The sequence below is a fragment of the Oryx dammah genome, unplaced genomic scaffold, assembly GCF_014754425.2.
Source record: "Oryx dammah isolate SB20612 unplaced genomic scaffold, SCBI_Odam_1.1 HiC_scaffold_3, whole genome shotgun sequence".
NCBI lineage: Eukaryota > Metazoa > Chordata > Mammalia > Artiodactyla > Bovidae > Oryx > Oryx dammah.
Window position 1 is genome coordinate 36,825,708 of NW_024070187.1, and position 20,568 is coordinate 36,846,275.

At 35.0% G+C, this 20,568-nt stretch overlaps 1 protein-coding gene across 1 annotated transcript in view; it reads left to right on the forward strand.

The window, feature by feature from the left end:
• NCAPG (non-SMC condensin I complex subunit G) overlaps positions 1-20,568 on the forward strand; it is a 46,174-nt gene that overhangs the window by 9,284 nt on the left and 16,322 nt on the right. The window contains exons 8-14 of the mRNA XM_040237915.1: positions 2,086-2,226; positions 2,780-2,903; positions 4,888-4,977; positions 5,296-5,475; positions 10,533-10,643; positions 12,842-12,961; positions 19,144-19,371. Coding sequence (XP_040093849.1) covers positions 2,086-2,226; positions 2,780-2,903; positions 4,888-4,977; positions 5,296-5,475; positions 10,533-10,643; positions 12,842-12,961; positions 19,144-19,371 — 994 coding nt within the window. The remainder of the gene's footprint in view (positions 1-2,085; positions 2,227-2,779; positions 2,904-4,887; positions 4,978-5,295; positions 5,476-10,532; positions 10,644-12,841; positions 12,962-19,143; positions 19,372-20,568) is intronic.

The following is a 20,568-nucleotide window of genomic DNA, read 5'->3' on the forward strand; positions in this document are numbered from 1 at the left end:
TTCTTGAGTGGTCTCTTCATTATAATGATTACCTGTAAAAATGGTTGAGAATAGATTTCATGGTAATTAAAATTGCTGGGTCTATTTTAAGTTCTATTTATGCAGTTCAGGATTTGTAATTACTAATGAAATAACTACTCTGAATTTATTTTTGAAGATACCCAAAGTCTTAATGCTATGCTGAAGCTGGGATGGAAAAGTAGGGAGGGATCCAAAGTTGAGTGAAGGTTTTTTAGCGTGTCAGAAATCAGCAACTCTACTGATTTTATAGATTTTGATAATTATCAGTTTTGTAGCTTTTGCTTAGTTTCCTGCCAGATTCCAAAAGGTGGCTGATACGTTTGAAGTTCCTAATATTGCTGTAGATTGATGAGCTTTTATTTACTCTTGGCTGTCATTTTATGAGTCATTTCATTTATTCATCATATAGAATTCTGCAGTATCTATAACTTGACTTTTGTTGACAGTTTAAAATGACACATTTTCCATCTATATTGTTGTTGTTCAGTTGTTTCTGACTCTTTGCAGCCCAGTGAACTGCAGCCCACCAGGCTTCCTGTCCTTCACCATCTTCTGGCACTTGCTCAAACTCAGGTCCATTGAGACCGTGATGCCATCCAACTGTATTGTTCTCTGTCGTCCCCTTCTCCTGCCTTCAGTCTTTCTCAGCATCAGGGTCTTTTCTAATGAGTCATTTCATAAATTCCAACCTAACAGCACCTAGTTGTGTAAGTTTAAACTCATAATCTATTTAAACTCTTTCTTTATTTTGCTTTTAAATAGCTTTTTTTGTTTCACAGGAAAAAAAAGAACTTCTGGTAAGCTCTTGAATGTTATCTAGGTGCGGGTTGTAAATGACTAATTTAGGCAGTGATAGTAAAAAATTAAAGGGATTCCCTGGTGGCTCAGTGGTTAAGAATCTGCCTGCTAATGCAGAAGCCACAGGAGATGCGGATTTAATCCCTGGGTCAGGAAGTCCCTGGAGGAAGAAATGGCAAACCACTCCAGTATTCTTGCTGGGATAATCCCTTGGACAGAGGAACCTGGCAGGCTACAGTCCATAGGGTCACAAAGAGTCAGAGACCACTGAGCAACTGAGCGCGCGCACACACACACACACACACACACACACACACACACACACACAGTAAAAGTAAAAGTGTGGTTGACAGTGCTTGCTTGGTAGCAATTATACTAGAATAAGAACAGTATAGTGATTAATAGGACCCTAAGCAAGGACTGTAGCCCACCAGGCTCCTCTGTCCATGGAATTCTCCAGTCAAGAATACTGGAGTGGATAGCTATTTCCCTCTCTAGGGGATATTCCTGACCCAGGGATCCAACCCAGGTCTCCAGCATTATAGGCAGATTCTTTACCATCTGAATCACCAGGAAAGCCCTCAAGCAAGGTAATACAAATTCACGAAGCTATCTGTTTTTTTCTAAATTTTTTAAATGGTCATTGTGACTCTTTACAACCCCATAGACTATATAGTCCAAGGAATTCTCCAGGCCAAAATTCTGGAGTGGGTAGCCTTTCCCTTCTCCAGGGGATCTTCCCAACCCAGGGATTGAACCCAGGTTTCCCACATTTCAGGCAGATTCTTTACTGGCTGAGCCACAAGGGAAGCCCTTATGGGTAACGACTTAATTGTTATTTATACTATTATTCTTTTAAACAAAATAATGATTAAGGATGATGAGGGAAGACAGGCTCTTTCTGAATAATTGTATTTTTGGAGAAGAGATTTAGAACTTTATAACTGAGAATACTAGTGACATTGAAATAATTAGTAATATTAAGAGATATAAATATGTACCTTTTGAAAATTTCCCATAGGAAATGTGTATTTTTAATGAAAATATATTTCCAAGTTCTTTTGAATCAAGCCATTAAGTTCACAAAAGTTCATGACAATAACACAGAATTTAGTTTCTAAATCACATTAGTATCACATGGTATAAAATGTCCATATATAGATCTTGGGACTGATAAGGGCATAAAATGACCCTTTTCTCACTTAATGGGGAGCTGTTCAATGTTTTGTAACAAATTCTACATTTTATTAATTGTGCTTGTTTTAGTTATATTCGAAGCATTCCAGTTGTTAATGAAGAACAGAGAGGTGATTTTTCCTATATTGGCAATTTGATGACAAAAGAATTCATAGGTCAACAATTGATTCTAATTATCAAGTCTTTGGATACCAATGAAGAAGGAGGAAGGTACATTTAAATTAAATGTTCTAACTTGCTCTCCTAATAGTCTTTGTTAAAATACAGTCATTACCATATGATTAAATGTATTTAACCTAGGTCTCTAAAGTATTATATGAAGTTTTTTCTTTCCTCTTACATATATAACACATATATGGAGTATATAAGCAAAAATACATACTGTCTCTGTTTCTCTTCTCTGTTATATGTATATGGAAATATGAGTTTCTAATTCAATTTCATCAGAATAAACAATAAAGTTGCAGGTTTTTGCTTAAAATTTTCTGTTAGTATTATTAGTCCTCTCTATAATAAATGTGGTATAAATTATTTGAATCACTTATGGTATTTTGTCATTTCATCATGTTGATTTATGAAAGATTATTAGGGTCATTTATAAATTTTTTTTTCAGAATGTGAATTTTTGGCTTAAAGTCTGTACATATATTTTTGTACCTATAGAGATAAATATAAAAAAGACAAATTAAGTCTGCAGAATAGGTTAAAATATAATGTGTTTCTCTTTTTGTATTGAAATTAAAATAGTTCTTCTTGAATTTAGGAAACGATTGCTGAGTATCTTACAGGAGATTCTTACTCTACCTACCGTCCCAATATCCCTAATTTCTTTTCTTGTTGAGAGACTGCTCCACATCATTATAGATGATAATAAGAGAATACAAATTGTAAGTAATTTTCTTCATTGTTGATAGAAATAAAAGCTTTTGGTCAATAACATTGAATGTTAATTGTGTTTTCAGTGCTTTTGGCTTTGTCTTTAATTGCTTTTGTTTCAGTTTTGTCTCTTTGTGTAGCTTTTGAACTTCTTAAAACCCAGTCCCTCTCACACACACATTTTAAAAAATATTTCTTTTCTTCTTTTACTCTGCCTATCATTGTGTTGATTCAGTTTGAAATGGAGCAGTTTAGGGAAGGCGTGGCATAGGCATTGGTTGCTAGGTTTGAGAGCCAGCTGAATTTATACATTTGTTGTTGTTCAGTGGCCAAGTTGTTTCCAACTCTTTGTTACCCCATGGACTGCATGCAGCACACTAGGCTTCCCTATCCCTCACCACCTCCCAGAGTTTGCCCAAGTTCATGTCCATTGAATCGGTGATGCCATCCAACCATCTTATCCTCTGTTGCCCTCTTCTTCTGTCTTCAATCTTTACCAGCATCAGGGTCTTCTCCAATGAGTCGATTCTTCCCGTCAGGTGGCCAAAGTATTGGAGCTTCAGCTTCAGCATCAGTCCTTCCAATAAATATTCTGGACTGATTTCCTTTAGGATGGACTGGTTTGATCTCCTTGCTTTCCAAGGGACTCTCAAGAGTATTCTCCAGCACTACAGTCTGAAAATATCAGGTCTTCAGCTCTGCCGTCTTTATTGTCCAGCTCTTACATCCATACATGACTACTGGAAAAACCATAGCTTCAACCATGTGGACCTTTGTTGGCAAAGTGATGTCTTTGCTTTTTAACATACTGTCTAGGTTTGTCATGGCTTTCCTGCCAAGTAGTTGTCTTCTAATTTCATGGCTATAGTCACCATCCCCTGTGATTTTAGAGACTAAGAAAGGGAAATCTGTCACTGCTTCCACCTTTTCCCTTTCTATTAGCCATGAAGTGATGGGACCAGATGCCATGATCTTATTTTTCTTAATGTTGAGTTTTAAGCCAGCTTTTTACTCTCCTCCTTCACCCTCATTAAGAGGCTCTTTAGTTCCTCTTCACTTTGGGTTCATTTCCCATTGGACACTTTCTGAATTTGTGACTTTACCCAAATTATTTAATTTAGAATTTTTGTTTGCAAAATAAGAATAACAATATTTATTTTTTATTGTTCCATGAAATAATTTTCATAAAGTGCTTGGTAAATAAGTATGTTTTTGGTAAAGTCCTTGGTAAATAAGTATCTTAAAAATAAGTATCTTTATTTTTTTTAGATAAATAAAATATTTTTTTAAAATTATATTACTATTTTCAAGTACTGTTATTTTTCTCTGGGGTATTCTAAAAGACAGACTTGTATCATTGATTTTCATAAAATTGTAAATCACAAGTTACTTCAAAGGTTGTCTTTTCCAGCCCTTCCGTATACAGATAATATATAAATTCCTTCTACAGCATTGACAATTAGTGGTTATATAGGACCTGTTTAATGTACCTTCATTAGGGATGCAACTTTTTCCTGAATCTGCCAACTCCAATGCCTAGTGTCTCTGAAAGGAAAGTGTTTAGTTTGCTGTCATTCTGCCTTGTGCACCCAAAGGAAGAATTAAAGAGTATTCTTATTGTGTTCCACTCCCATTGTAGCTTAATAAGAGAGGGAGTTGAGGATTAGAGGCAGAAAATTTTAGTTTTATGGTACCTAAGATTACAGGCTTTTTTCATTTTTTTCCTGTTTCTAAGCACTGTATGAAAGAGAATTTATCGTCAGTGTCTATATGCCTATTTACCTTCCCATAATATTAAGAGTTTTTAGTCAGATGTATTGTTTGGTCACTTTTTTCTAAAATTGTCTAGGAAATAGAATGTGTACCATTTTTGCTTATATATTTTGCTCTGTTTTTCAAAAGATTGTGGATACTGTTTGGAATTTTGTGTAACAGGTGAATGTCATTTTCTGTTGTATAACATATATTAAAACATTCTGAATTATAATTTATCAGGTTACAGAAATTATCTCAGAGATTCGGGCACCCATTGTTACTGTTGGTGTTAATAATGATCCAGCTGATGCAAGAAAGAGAGAGCTTAAGGTAACTCTCCTCTAAGTTAAAGAAACGCTTGACTAGAATGGAGGTGTGCAGGTCTTTTATTTCTTGTGCATTTTCAAAATTTCTCTCACAAAGTTAAATTATAGATTAACTATTAAACTATAAGAGTGTCAATATGTTATCAGATTATGTGAGTTGAAAGATTTTCCAGTCTGTTTCAGGAAGACTATAACTTTTTCTATATGTGCCCGACTAATTAAACTTGTAGATGGTTGAGATGTTAATAATGCTGTTTAGTTTGTTAAGATTTTGTATTAATCGTTTTTGTTTGGTGTTTATACAATTTATATCTTTTCTTAGATGGCCGAAATAAAAGTTAAACTTATTGAGGCAAAAGACTCTTTGGAAAATTGCATTACCTTACAGGATTTTCATCGAGCATCAGAATTAAAAGAAGAAATAAAAGCATTAGAGGATGCCAAAATAAACCTATTGAAAGAGACAGAGCAACATGAAATGAAGGAAGTCCACATAGAGAAGGTATAGATAACTTTTTTACAGTAAATTTCAGCTGCTATTAGTCATCATAATTAAACCTTGTTTGTCTAATTCAGTTGCCAGAATATATTCCCTTTGGAGGGATTTTTAACAGTACCATGAAATAATATGAAAATTATATTTTTCTGCCAGTTCCTTTCTGTTTTGGACTTCAGAAGCTTTAATGAACTTTAATTATTATAGCTAGGACTTTATTTGATTTGCTCCCTTGTCATGCTAATCCCTAGGATCTAAAGCGACTTCACTTTCACTTTTCACTTTCATGCATTGGAGAAGGAAATGGTAACCCACTCCAGTGTTCTTGCCTGGAGAATCCCAGGGATGGGGGAGCCTGGTGGGCTGCTGTCTGTGGGGTTGCACAAAGTCGGACACGACTGAAATGACTTAGCAGCAGCAGCAGGATCCAGAGTCTGTCTTGCTTGCCAAGGAAAATTGCCTTCCAGTGGTTTCCTTCTCTTTGTTTTTTGTTTTATTTTGTCTTGAATGATTTAGAAAAGGAAAATGCGTTTCCCTTATTTGTGGAAGACTCATGATCTTTCCACTGCTAGGAGAAGAATGTCTATAGTTACACATGTAACTATAGAATGTCTATTGTTACACATATTTTTTAAAGTTTAATTACTCTTTGGTTTTAGAAAAAGCTAAGTCACTTTGTTATTTTAAATGAGATACTGTATAAACTAGGTAACTAATAAAAACCTGCTGTATAGCATGGGCAACTCTTCTCAGCACTCTGTAATGGTCTCTGATTATTCTCATGAAGAGAAAGCTGGATAAAGAAGAGTTTACTGTACAGGGGAGTTTTGTGAGTTATGTCATTGAGTTCTGTAGCCATAGACTTCCCTGCTCTAACACCCCACCTTCCCAGTGGATATGCCTGAATTGTATTTTCATAGTTAGTAGCTATTTCTTTTGTTTGACAAATTCAGTGGGCTTTTAAATTTAAGGAGAAAATTTAAAGCAAAAATTGAAAATGGAAACTGAAAAAATGATATAAACTGCAGATCTGAATTAGAGAAATTTTAACTAAGGTGGTCTGTCATGATTAGTATTATCTGTTTAACTTTACTTGACTTGACCGTTTATGTGTTCATTTGTCCTATCTAAGGGTTATGAATCTGTTATAGTATAATCACAGAATAGTGTAATAAATGCTATAGCCAGGTTAGGGTAGGAGAGGCATCTAAACCACATAGTGTGGTGTTGACTTCTCTAGAGGAATAAATGTTTAACTTGAGATTTGAAAAATAATTTTTAAGCTAGTAGTTACAGGATTCTTTTGTGTGTGTGTGTCGGGGGGGGGCATATTCATGAGTGTGAATTCATTTGATTCTCACTGTGACCTAGTGGAATTAGTACAATTATCCTCATTTTATAGAAGGCAAGTAACTTGCCTGAAGTTATATAGATAGTAAATGGTGGAGGCAGGATTCAGACCCAGGCATGTGGTTTTGTTGTGCTTTTACTGAACTCTGTGTCATCTCTCTGCAATGAGTTGTTAGAGGAATGTTATAGGCAGATGGAGTGACATGTGTGAAGGCCTAGAAGTTAAAGAGTGCCTGTTATGTTAAAAAAAACTTAAGGTCCATGTGACTATAGAATTGACGGGAAGAGGTAAGAGATAAACCTGGGGGAAAAATTTTAAAAGGCCTTGTATAAGCAATCTTTTAAAAATTGTGCCTTACCCGAAGATCATGTTGTTGTTGTTCAGTTGCTAAACTGTATCCAACTCTTTGTAACCCCGTGGATTGCAGCATGCCAGGCTTCCCTGTCCTTCACTATGTCCTAGAGTTTCCTCAAACTCAGTCCATTGATTTGGTGATGCCATCCAGCCATCTCATCCTCTCTCATCCCCTTCTCTTTCTGCCTTCAATCTTTCCCAGCATGAGTCTTTTCCAGTGGGTCGGCTTTTCACATCAGGTGGCCAAATATTGGATCTTCAGCTTCAGCATCAGTCCTTCCAAAGAAGTCCTTCCATATTCAGGGTTGATTTCCTTTATGATTGACTGGTTTGATCTCCTTTCAGTCCAAAGGACTCTCAAGAGTCTTCTCCAGCACCACAGTTTGAAAGCATCAATTCTTCAGTGCTCTGCCTTCTTTATGGTCCAACTCTCACATCCATACATGACTATTGGAAAAACCATAGCTTTGACTAGGTGGACCTTATTGATTTGGCAAAGTGACGTCTGCTTTTTAATACACTGTCTAGGTTTGTCATAGCTTTTCTTCCAAGGAGCAAGCGTCTTTTAATTTCATGACTGCAGTCACTATTCGCAGTGATTTTGGAGTCCAAGAAAACAGAAGTCTGTCACTATTTCCACTTCCCCCCCGTCTATTTGCCATCAAGCGATGAGATGGGATGCCATGATCTTTGTTTTTTGAATATTGAGTTTTAAGCCAACTTTTTCATTCTCCTCTTTCACCTTCATCAAGAGGCTTTTGAGTTCCTCTTTGCTTTCTGCCATTAGGGTGGTATCATGTGTATATCTGAGGTTGTTGATATTTCTTCTGGCAGTCTTGATTCCAGCTTGTGCTTCATCTGGCCCAGCATTTCAAAATATGTACTCTGCATAGAAGTTAAATAAGCAGGGTGACAATATACAGCCTTGATGTACTCCTTCCCCAATTTTGAATCAGTTTGTTGTTCCATGTCTGGTTGTAACTATTGCTTCATGACCTTCATACAGGTTTCTCAGGAGGTAGGTAAGTTGGTCTGGTATTCCCATCTCTCTAAGAATTTTCCAGACTTTGTTATACTCCACACAGTCAAAGGCTTTAGCATAGTCAGATAAGCAGAAGTAGGTGTTTTTCCGGAATTCTCTTGCTTTTTCTGTGATCCAGTGGATAATGGCCATTTGATCTCTGATTCTTCTGCCTTTTCTAGATCCAGCTTGTACATCTGGAAGTTCTTGGTTCATGTACTGTTGAAGGTTATCTTGAAGGATTTTGAGCATTACCTTGCTACCTTATGAAATGAGCACAGTTGTGCAGTAGTTTGAGCATTCTTTGGCATTTCCCTTCTTTGGGATTGGAATGAAAACTGACCTTTTCCAGTTCTGTGGCCACTGCTGAGTTTTCCTGATTTGCTAACATTGGTGCAGCACTTTAACAGTGTCATCTTTTAGGATTTTAAATAGGTCAGCTGAAATTCCATCACCTCCACTAGCTTTCCTTGTAGTAATGCTTCCTAAGACCCACTTGACTTCACACTCCAGGATGTTTGGCTCTAGGTGAGTGACCACACCATTGTGGTTATCCCAGTCATTAAGACCTTTTTTATATAGTTCTGTTGCCACCTCTTCTTAATCTCTTCTGCTTCTGTTATGTCCTTGCCAATTCTGTCCTTTATTGTACCCATCTTTGCATGAAATGTTCCCTTGAATCTCCAATTTTCTTGAAGAGATCTCTAGTGTTTTCTGTCCTTTTGTTCTGTTTCTTTGCATTGTTCACTGAACAAGGCTCTTTTATTTCTCCTTGCTATTCTTTGGAACTCGGCATTCAGTTGGTTATGTCTTTCCCTTTCTTTGCCTTTCACTTCTCTTCTTTTCTCAGCTATTTGTAAGGCCATCTCAGACAACCGTTTTGCCTTGTTGCTTTTCTTTTTCTTTGGGATGGTTTTCATCACTGCCTTCTGTACAGTGTTACAAACCTCCACCTCTAGTTCCTTAGACACTCTGTATCAGATCTAATCCCTTGAATCTACTTGTCACTTCCACTGTATAATCATAAGGAGTTTGATTTAGGTCATACCTGAATGGCCTAGTGGTTTCCCTTACTTTCTTTCAGTCTGAATTTTGCAATAAGGGTCTCATTATCTGAGCTGCAGTCAGCTCCCCTGGTCTTGTTTTTGCTGACTCTGTAGAGCTTCTCCATCTTCAGCTGCAAAGAATATAATCAATCTGATTTTGATATCAACCATCTGATGATATCTATATGTAGAGTTGTTGCTTGTGTTTTTGAAAGAGGGTGTTTGCTATGATAGTGCGTTCTCTTGGAAAAACTCTTAGCCTTTTCCCTGCTTCATTTTCTAGTCAAAGACCAAACTTGCCTGTTACTCCAGGTATGTCTTGACTTCCTCCTTTTGCATTCCAATCCTCTATGAAGAAAAGGACATCTTTTTTTGGTGTTCGTTCTAGAACGTCTTGTAGGTCTTCATAGAACCATTCGACTTCAGCTTCTTCAACGTTAGTGGTTAGGGCATAGACTTGGATGACTGTGATTTTGAATGGTTTGCCTTGGGAACAAACCAAGATCATTCTGTCATTTTTGAGATTGCACCCAAGTACTGCATTTCAGATTCTTTTGTTGACTATGAGGGCTTCTCCATTTCTTCTAAGGGAGTCTTGTCCACAGTAGTAGATACAATGGTCATCTGAATTAAATTCACCCATTCCTGTCCATTTTAGCTCAGTGATTCTTAAAATATCGATGTTTACTCTTGGCATCTGTTTGACCATGTTGACCTTTTAAAGATCATGGTGTAGAACTAAAAATGAGATTTATGTCTTATGAAGATCACTGTTACTCAGGAAATTAATTTCATGCAGACATACTAGTTTGAAGACTAGAGTAATGTAGGATTGAGATGATTGTGGTCTGAACATGATGATGGGGGATATGGAAAGAAGTTATGGAGTTGAAACATGTTTTGGAATTAGTAACAGGGTAAACAGTGAGTCAGGAGTGTATCCTAGGTCTTTTGGTTTGGATGTCTGGGTAGATGGCAGCAGTATTTATGGATATTGGACAGGAGGGAGGATGTGGGTAATAATTAGTTCCCTTTTGGCCATTTTGAGTTTAAAAAGCCTGTTGGACGTACAAGAGGAAATGTCTTATGGCAGTTTTCTATATGAATATGAAACTTTAGAAAATAGTTGAACTAGCTCATAAATGGTAAATTATGTGAATGGTTAAAGTTGTTCAGGGAATGTGTATAGAGACAACATGTCTTAGACAAAAATACTCTTAAGAAAGTAAATATTTGAGAGGTGGGCAGACTATATTCTTACTAACGTAGAATATCTTGTGTTTTGTTTTAGAATGATGCCGAAACCCTACAGAAGTGTCTTATTTTATGCTATGAACTATTGAAGCAGATATCCACTTCAACAGGTATAGGTGCAACCATGGATGGCATCATTGAATCTTTGGTATGTTGAAAGAAATAATGTAGTAGCTGCTTCATATTGTGAGAATTAAGATAATGCATGTAAAAGACCTGGTATATAAGTTATAATTATTCTTTTAGAAAGTTTGAAAAAATTATTTTATACTGGCAAGAGATGCAGAATATCTTCATTTTTTGAATAGTAAGAGGAATACTGAGATACAATAGTAATATTTAAAGTACCAGAATCTTACTGTATAGAAAGACTGAGAAAGTTACATTGTAAGCTTTGTGAAAGGAATTTGTTTATTACTGCATATTTAAGAGACTTTTTACTAAAGTAACCCTTCATAGGTAATCTCCATTTTACTCAGGAGAGGGATATAAATTCTGCAAGCCTTAGAACAACATTGTCTGATAGAAATATAATGCAAACCACCTGTTAACTTTAAATTTTCTAGTAGCTGCCTTTAAAAATTAAAAAGAAACATGTGAAATTAATTTTAATATATTTAACTCAATATACCCCAAATATTATAATTTCATCAGTTAGTCAACATAAAAATTATATTCTTTTCTTCATACTAAGTCTTAAAGCACATCTCAATTTGGACAAATCAAATTTCAAGTATTCAGTAGCCACATGTGGTGAATGGTGACGGTATTAGACATGCAGCCTTAGAGTATTTTTTTAATATTTCTGCTTATCCAAAGTAAATTTTAAATGTATCCAAGCTCTTCCAGGATTTTCCCCAAGGTTTTTTCACTTGGGATTAGTGAGAAACAGCCAACAATTGTGATCTAAAATCTAGTTCTTGGATTGTCATGAGTTTGTGAATATAGTAAAGAAATCCGATTATTATTTACAACAGTCCAGAGCTGATTAAACATAGATCTATTAAATCTCTAGGATTTAGTTTTAATTTTAAGGAAGAAGATGTCTCTAGTGAAAAGTAGTATTTTAAAATTCTGCTGTGTGCTTTATGTCTGGTTCTGTTGGAGGAGAATGATAAATTATGATATAATTAACTACACAATTGAAACAGTAATTACAAAGACATATATATATGTGGGAAAACACATACAATATTGAGGAAATAAAGAATACAAAATTGAATGGTCATGATGATTTTAAATATATAAAAGTAATCTGTCTAAAGATTCTAGACCTTTAGAATAAGGTATTTAGATACAGGAGTAATAATATTTTAATGGAATTACTGTGCTTTAAAAATGAAAGTGAATAAATATTAATAATTTTATAATAAATATAATATTGTTCATTATAGTATATTATGTACTATACACTCAGTATTGAGGATAGAGTATACATGATTTACAAAACACATGTAGACTGCCCTTGGTAGATCTTTTGGTCAAGTGAGAGGGGACATGAATCAAATAAACAAGTGAAAGCTTATGGCATTAATAATTGCTATGAAGAAAAGCTTTATGGTCATATGTTAACTTAAGATAATGAGTTTCATCTGTTCATGGAGGGTGACCTTGAGGTGACATTTGAGTGGGCATATTAAGTATGTGAAAAAGGAAGGGAAGAATGGTATAGATTTACTCTTGTGAATACTGTAGCCACCAGCAACATGTGAATATTAAAAACCTGTGACTATTAAAAACTATTGTAAATATATATATATTGATAAATGGAAAAATACATCAGGTTTCAAAGACTTAGTACAAACAACATGTTATCTCACTTTTTTATAAAATTTTTTTTGAAACCACAGCTAAAAATATTATCTCGATTTTTAAATATTGATTACATGTATTGATAATATTTTATTTTGGAATAAAATGTAATGTGGCTATTAGAAAATTTAAAATGACATATGTGACTTGCATTATATCCCTAGTAGATAGCACCAATTGGGAGACATTGAAATCAGATCAACTGAATAAAGAGCAAGGGATAGTGTGGTATGAGATGGTACTGGGAAAGACTACACAATATGGAGTTTTATCTTCTCTTTGAGCACTGGGAAGCCATTGAGTCAGTTTGGGGAGGTGGAGGGAATATAAAGACTGTATTTTGCTCTGACTGTATTCTTATGTTTTAACAATTTACTTTTTTGAGTTAATAGACTATATATGGAAATGCAGATCTATGAGGAAAAAATAGATCTATGAGGTCTTACAGAAATTTTCATTTTGACCACCTTTTTAATATACTGTTTTAAATTTCTTCCTCTAGTCAAAATTATTTTAATTTCTAATTCATTTTAGATTCTTCCTGGAATAATAAATGTTCATCCTGTAGTAAGAAATTTGGCTGTATTGTGTTTGGGATGCTGTGGACTGCAGAATCAGGATTTTGCAAGTAAACACTTTGTATTACTGTTGCAGGTAAGATTTATCATGTGATTAAAATCTTGATTATACTTACTGAAATAAATACTCAATATGTCTGAATGTGTTAGTATTATAAGTTTAATCTATTCCACGGCTTATTGATGTTGATGATGATGGATGACTTTCCAGAACTCAGTTTTTAATCTTTTGATTTTTCTGTTATTAAAATTTTTTTGTAGAAGATGAAATTCAATTATTTACGGTTATTTTAAAATTAATCATATAGCAAATTATATTGAGTGCATATAATATGCCCTGCATTATTCTAACTTAGGAAAAAATAAAATAGGTAATGAAAAACACAAGATAAAAGTTGCAGAGGAAATACACAGTGGAAAATAAACAGTAAATAGTATGTCAGATGGAAAAAAAGCAGAGGAAGGAAATCAAGACTGGGAATAGGGACTGGGAGCAGTTTGATCGAGAAAGACCTCACTAATAAGTCGAAATTTGGGCCATTACCAGAGAGGAGTGAGAATGAACCATGTAGATCTGGGTTAAGTTTCCAAAGAGAGGGAAGAGCAGTGGGAGGGGCCCTGCAGTAGGATTTTGCTTTACATGTTCAAGGAGCAGGACCTCATATGGCTAGGGCAGACTGAGCAAAGGGAACAATAGTAGAAGAAAGAGTTTGTAGGTAGCTGAATTCCGTGTCTTTAGGGATGTCTAGTCTATAAAGATGTAGCTTCACAGTGAATGAGATGGGGAGGAACTGGAAGATTTTGAGTAGAGGATTTTTATGCTCTGAGTGGGTATAGTGTTAGTTAGACCATGGATTGGCAAATCTTTTCTATAAAAGTCTAGAGAGTAAATATTATAGACTTCGCAGGGCTTATGGTCTGTCTGAACTCTTGCCCTGCTGTAGTGGTTGAAAACATCCATAGATGAGATATATTATTAGGTGTAGTTGTAGATCAATAAAACTTACACTTATGGAATTTGAAATTTAAATTTCATATAATTTTAGCACATAATGAGATATTAGTTTTTAACCATTTAAAAATGTACAATTTTATTCTTGACGTAGAGTCTGTTTAAAAACAGGCAGCAAACTGGATTTGGTCCACGAGTCATAGTTTGCAGATCCCTAGCAGTAATTATAGGGATACAAGTATGGAAGCAGGGGTACTCATAAGGTATTGTAATAATCCAGGAAAGAGATATTGTTGACCTGGACCAGTGTTATGATTTTTGGGGTCATGAGAAGTGATGGTAGTTTAAGTTTGAAGGACAGTGTCTGTAGAATTTGCTGATGAATCTGATGTTTCATGTGAGAAAAAGAAGTGGAAGGAAACAGGAATTTGGCCAGAATAGGTGGAAAGATGGAGTTACCCTTTCCTGTGATAAGGAAAACAGAATAACAGGTTTTATGGCAGGTAAGTGAGATAAGGAGTTCAATTTTAGACATGGTAAGTTTGAAATTGGAGGTACAGTTCAGTTCAGCCACTCAGTCGTGTCCAACTCTTTGTGACCCATGAATCACAGCACGCCAGGCCTCCCTGTCCATCACATACAAGTGGGTGTATATTGGATAGACATTTGGATGTGGGTTTGGAGCTAGTAGACAGGCCTAGACTGAGCACATGGATCTGGGAGTCTTTATTCTATAATAGTATCTGATGCCTAGAGTTTGGATGTTACCTGACAAATGCATGTAGTTTGAGAAGAGATCTCAACTTTGTAGTTCCCTAGGGCTCAGGCAACATTTAAGGTAAGGGAGATAAGGAGGAACCAGTTAAGACCAAGGTGAAGTAGATAGTTAGGGAAGAGTGTGATGTCCTAGAAAGCAAGTGAAGATGATATTTTAATGAGGCCAAGATGACCCAACTGTCTAATGCTTGTGATAGGTTGGTATAAGACTTCATGGTTGACCATTTTTGGCAAGTGAAGCAGTATTTGGTGACTTTCATGCAAGTAGTTTATGTGAAGGTCAAAGTCTATTGGAGTGATCCAAAGAGAGAATTATTGAGTAGAGGATTCTCAGGGAGAAGGATTGGAGATAGCCAGTGTAGACTATTCTTTCAAGATTATACTTTGTTAGGAGTAACAGAGAAATGGAGGGGTAGCAAGAGAGGATATGGGGTAAAAAAAAGTTTTTTTGGTTTGAATTTTTTTTAAGATGGAGAAAATAAAGCCTGTTTTGTACCCTAATGAGAATGACCCACGTGAAACAAAAAAGTGACAATATAGGGAAGAGAGGCTGCTCAGCTGCTTGAGTGCTATTGAGTAGAGAAGAGAGGATTAAGTGTAGTGTATCAGTGGAATGTATTTGACTTTTTAGCTCCTTTGGACATCTGTTTTTAACATTTGGTCCTAGCTTTACTTGGAAAATATACTTCCCTCCATCTCTTGTCAAATGTAGTGGGATAAAAAAGCTGCAAGGAATTTTTGATCTTGGGGGAAATTCAGCTATTGATTGGGTTGAGTCTTTTAAAATAATCTTCCTAAAAGATTATGTCACATGTTATTTTCAACTATTGATTGGGTTGAGTCTTTTAAAATAATCTTCCTAAAAGATATCTCACATGTTATTTTCAGGTTAACATGAAAAGTGCTCCCATTTACCTGTTGGCAAGCAATTTGCACAAAAATACCTTGCAGCTTTTTTATTCCACTACATTTGACAACACCAAGTGCTACATGAATCAGACTGTCCTTTTGTGACAATGTAGGGAGATGGAGGGAAGTGTATTTTCCAAGTAAAGCTAGGCCCAAATGAAACTTTCTTTAATGTTGCATATGATATTGCCAAGAAAAAGAAAGCATACAGTTAGGGAAGACGTGGGTAAGTCCTGTGTTCTGGAAATGGTCAAACTGTTTGTGACTTGTATCAAAGGAAAAAAATTTTAAACCATACTTTTTTTTTTAAAGATCTCAGAAATTTCAGTGTTTGGTTATAATTTCCTTTTTTGGAGTACTTTGCATCTAATCAGTTCATTTAATGTACAATGATTAAATTCCTAATGTTGCTTTGTTTATATTTATCAGCCCATGCTTGTTATCAGAGTAAAATTTCTGTTATGTGAGATTCTTTTGGTTGGAATGTCACGTATTATCTTTTAAATGGTGTATAGTTTTTTTCAGACTCGGAGAAAGATTTTGTACTTTGTCCAGATGAATCATTTATAGTACTTAGCCATATATCTGGTTTTGCTCCAAGATGTAGAATAAGTCTCCCATTACTATTTAAATCAGCAGATATTGGCATCAGTGATTCTACTAGTAATTCTAAAAGGAGTCCCATCTACTATTGTGAATTTTATTGGCTTTATAGATACCCAGGAAATAAAATCCTAGATTTTCAAAGAGATTTTGCTAAGAAATTAAACAAGTAAGTTCTCAACTTAAATTTCCTGGCTTTGTAGAGGAAGGGTAGTGAAGTGTAGATTGACCCCTGCTGCTAAGTCATTTCAGTTCAGTTCAGTTCAGTTGCTCAGTTGTGTCCGACTCTTTGCAGCCCCATGAATCGCAGCACGCCAGGCCTCCCTGTCCATCACCAACTCCTGGAGTTCACTCAGATTCATGTCCATCGAGTCAGTGATGCCATCCAGCCATTTCATCCTCTGTCGTCCCCTTCTCCTGCCCCCAATCCCTCCCAGCATCAGAGTCTTTTCCAATGAGTCAGCTCTTCGCATGAGGTGGCCAAAGTACTGGAGTTTCAGCTTTAGCATCATTCCTTCCAAAGAAATCCCATTTCAGTTGTGTCCAACTCTGTGCAACCCCATAGACGGCAGCCCACCAGGCTCCCCCGTCCCTGGGATTACCAGGGAAGAACACTGGAGTGGGTTGCCATTTCCTTCTCCAATGCAGGAAAGTGAAAAGTGAAAGGGAAGTCGCTCAGTTGTGTTCGACTCTTCATGACCCCATGGATTGCAGCCCACCAGGCTCCTCCGTCTATGAGATTTTCCAGGCAAGAGTGCTGGAGTGGGGTGCCATTGCCTTCTCCGAGATTGACCCCTAGTCATTACTTTTTTTTTTAAGTGGAAGAAAAATCTTACTAGAACATTTGATAGTGAAGGATTCATTTATGTCTAGCTTACTAAGTACAGTGCTTTCTGACTCTAAAAATGAGGTAAAACATTTATCAAGATGCCCTATATACCATTATGAGTACTTCTGAAAATTTACAAGTTGTTTTCAAATTGGAATGCTGATAGAGGAGATTAAAGTTAGACAATTATATAAAATTTCTAGTACTGTAGCAAAAAAAAAAAAAAAGCCTAGAACTCATTCCAAAGGTATAGTCATGCACTTGACTTTAAAATTTGAAATGTGAATTTTGATCTTTTTAATTTTTGTTAATATAACATGAATAATATAGAGAAGGAAATGGCAACCCAGCTCTAGTTTTCTTGCCTGGAGAATACCATGGACAGAGGAGCCTAAGGGGCTACAGTCCATGGGGTCACAAGGAGTAGGGCACAATTGAGTGACTAACACAGTGTGACAACAACATGAATAAGTGTTTTGGTCATCTTAGAAGAAATGTAATATGAATTTAATGCTTAAGCGTGTCCTGGAGCATTAGGAAGTTATTTAATACTAAACTTATCCCCCATTTGACAGAGCTATAAGAGTGTTGTTTTCTCCTGTGTAATTTTCTGTAGTGAAAAGAACTGCCAAAAGCAAGTTCATGTGAAAAATAAATGAATGTTCCCTATCAAGACCATTTCATAATTTTACCTTAATATCAAATCAAAATAGTTAATAGTAGCCTTGTGGAATTAAAATTGACATTTTTTTTAAACTTTTAACTTTGATCTCTGAACTTTTTTCAGGGACTGGCTATTAATGTTTGTCTGAAAAATAACAATATAATTTTTTGTACGTTAAAAATGTGAGTGATACCAGATACAAATGTAGTAAAATAAATTGTATATGGAATTTTGCCTCTGTTTTGAATGTTATTCTGGGGTAGACTTTTATTAGATCTTCAAAAGGATTTGCAATCAAAAGAATTTAACCACAGCAGATTCAGTTGCTTATAAAGGTATTTTCAGAGCTATCATTGGAAGATTTTAGATTAGGGGAAAAGAGCTGTATTTTGGGAAATAAGAAATGTTTTTTTTTTTTTAATCAAGTTTGACTAGCAGAAACTGATTTAAGAAATATATCCACACTTGTTAGAAGGGCAGAAGAGGGAAATTACTTAATTTTAAAATCTTTCTTTAAAAAATATCCAATTTAGAGAGCTGTTGCTAGCCAGTAAAGGACTGAAAAGGGCAAGGAAAGCCAAGATGCTGTTGAAGGAGTAGTGTGTTTAAAATATGTAGAGGATGGTCATGACAGTACATTCTTAGAAATAAGCATTTGGATTTGGCAAATTTGCAAGTCTTGCCATAAGAAAATGTAATACATGTATCTTGAAATTAAGTTTTGTAATTTTGAGCCATTTTTCTCAATTCATTTATTTGACAAAACTGCTGGTGATTTTTTTTTTTTTTTCATTCTATGGGCTAAGCTGTATAGCTTATCAATCAATCAAGCATATCAATGACCAAAATTTAAGTACACTAGAGAACATACCAATAGTAAATTTCTTCACAGTAGAAATATTCAACTCTATTTTTTTTCATGGCTTTTAAATTTAGTTTATAGGAATTCAGTTTTCTTAACTTAAAATAGTCATACAGACTGCTGGGTTTTGTGATTTACTTCCTTCCAGTTCAATGAAAATGAATTGATGATTAATGAAATCTGAATTTATTGCACTAATAAGAAAAAAAGTTGTCTTTAATGAAGCTGCAGAGCTTGGAGGAATACTGATGTTCTAGTAAATGCTTTTCATTAGGGTGTAATATTTTTGTCTTTATAGATGGCCCTAAACAATTACAATATAATAGAACAGTTTTTCTAGATCTTAAAAATATAATAAAATCATAGTTGAACATATACTCATACACATTTTTATATATAAAAGGAACAAATAATTCTGCTTGACTCTAGTTCAGGAAATTTTTACTGACTGATGAACTTTTTCTGAAAGAAATGTAACTCTTTTAAGTGTCATGGTATAAATAACAATAACTTTAGAATAAATTTTAAGTTTTTTAAAATATTATATGTAGACTTGACACTGTTGTTGAAATTAGACTAAGATATATGTTAATTTTATGTTATGTGAACAGAATGAAAGTGTACCTCATTTATTTTTGGTGGGGGATGTTGTTTCAATTTAGGTTTTGCAAATTGATGATGTGACAATAAAAATAAGTGCTTTAAAGGCAATCTTTGATCAACTGATGACATTTGGATTTGAACCATTTAAAACTAAAAAAATCAAAGCTACTCCAAAGGAAGGTGCAGAAGTAAACTCCAATGAAGAGCAAGAGTCAAAAGAATCTGAAGAAGAGACAGCTGTAGCCAAGAATGTTCTGAAACTACTTTCTGATTTCTTAGATAGTGAGGTAAGAAATAATCATGTCCCTATTAGTGTGCAAGGTCATTTTTAGCATATATATGTTTATGTTCTTTTTAGTTTTTTAAGCTGAAGTTTAAACTTAGCCAGCATTTAAAAAATTTTTGCCTTTTGAGTATCATAATTAAATTCTTTCACTTGTAATATACCTAATTTCCCACTATCAAATTACATGTTTAGAGAATTGAAGTGTAAACAAAAATGAAATGACTATTGGGAGGTTGTTTTTCATCTTTTTTCTCTGTCTTATGGTCTATGACTTACAAATTTCTTACCCAGGAGTTTTTTTTTTTTTCTATTATGGCATGGGGATTTTAGTTCCTCGACCAGGGATTGAACTCCACCCCCTGCACTGAAAGCATGGAGTCTTAACCACTGGACTGCCAGGGAAGTCCTCCCAAAGAGTCTTAAGAAATAATTTAAAATAATCTTATATTGAGTGGGTACAAGTTCTAAGATATGGTATGGGCTTAGATCTCTTTCCTTAAGGTACTCATTAACTACATTTTTAAAGCATCTATAAACATTTAAATTATAAAATTTTTAATTTTTATTGAGATGAAATTGACATAACATAGAGTAACAATTTTAGAGTGAACAATTCATTGACAGTTAGTGTAGTGCAACCACTGCCTCTAATTTTTAAAACATTTTTATATCCCAAGGGATTAAGTAGTTGCTCCCAGTGTCTCCTCCTAACAGCCTGTAACAGCCATCAATTTGCATTTTGTCTCTATGGATATAACTCTTCTGGATATTTCCTATAAATGGAATCATAAAATATGTGACTTCCTGTCTACTTTCTTTCATTTAGCTTTTTTTTCAAGATTTATCTATGTTGTGACTTGTGTCACAAGCCTTCTTACGGCAGAATAATATTCTGTTCTATGTATATACCACAGTTTGTTTAGCCATTCATCCACTGAAGAATATTTGGACTGTTTCCACCTTTGGTTGTTGTGAATAGTGCTGCTATGAAGATATGTATGGCTGAGTAGCTATTTTCAATTCTTTTGAGTATATTTCTAGAAGTAGGGTTACCAGGTCATATATTAATTCTTCTTTGCTGTTTTAGGATTTTGCTTCTGCTCCTCATCCCAACTAATTGCTTAATATATCCTCAACCTTTCTTTCTCTTTAAAGTTAGAACATTTATGTTCTCTCAGCAAATTTTAGTAATACTATA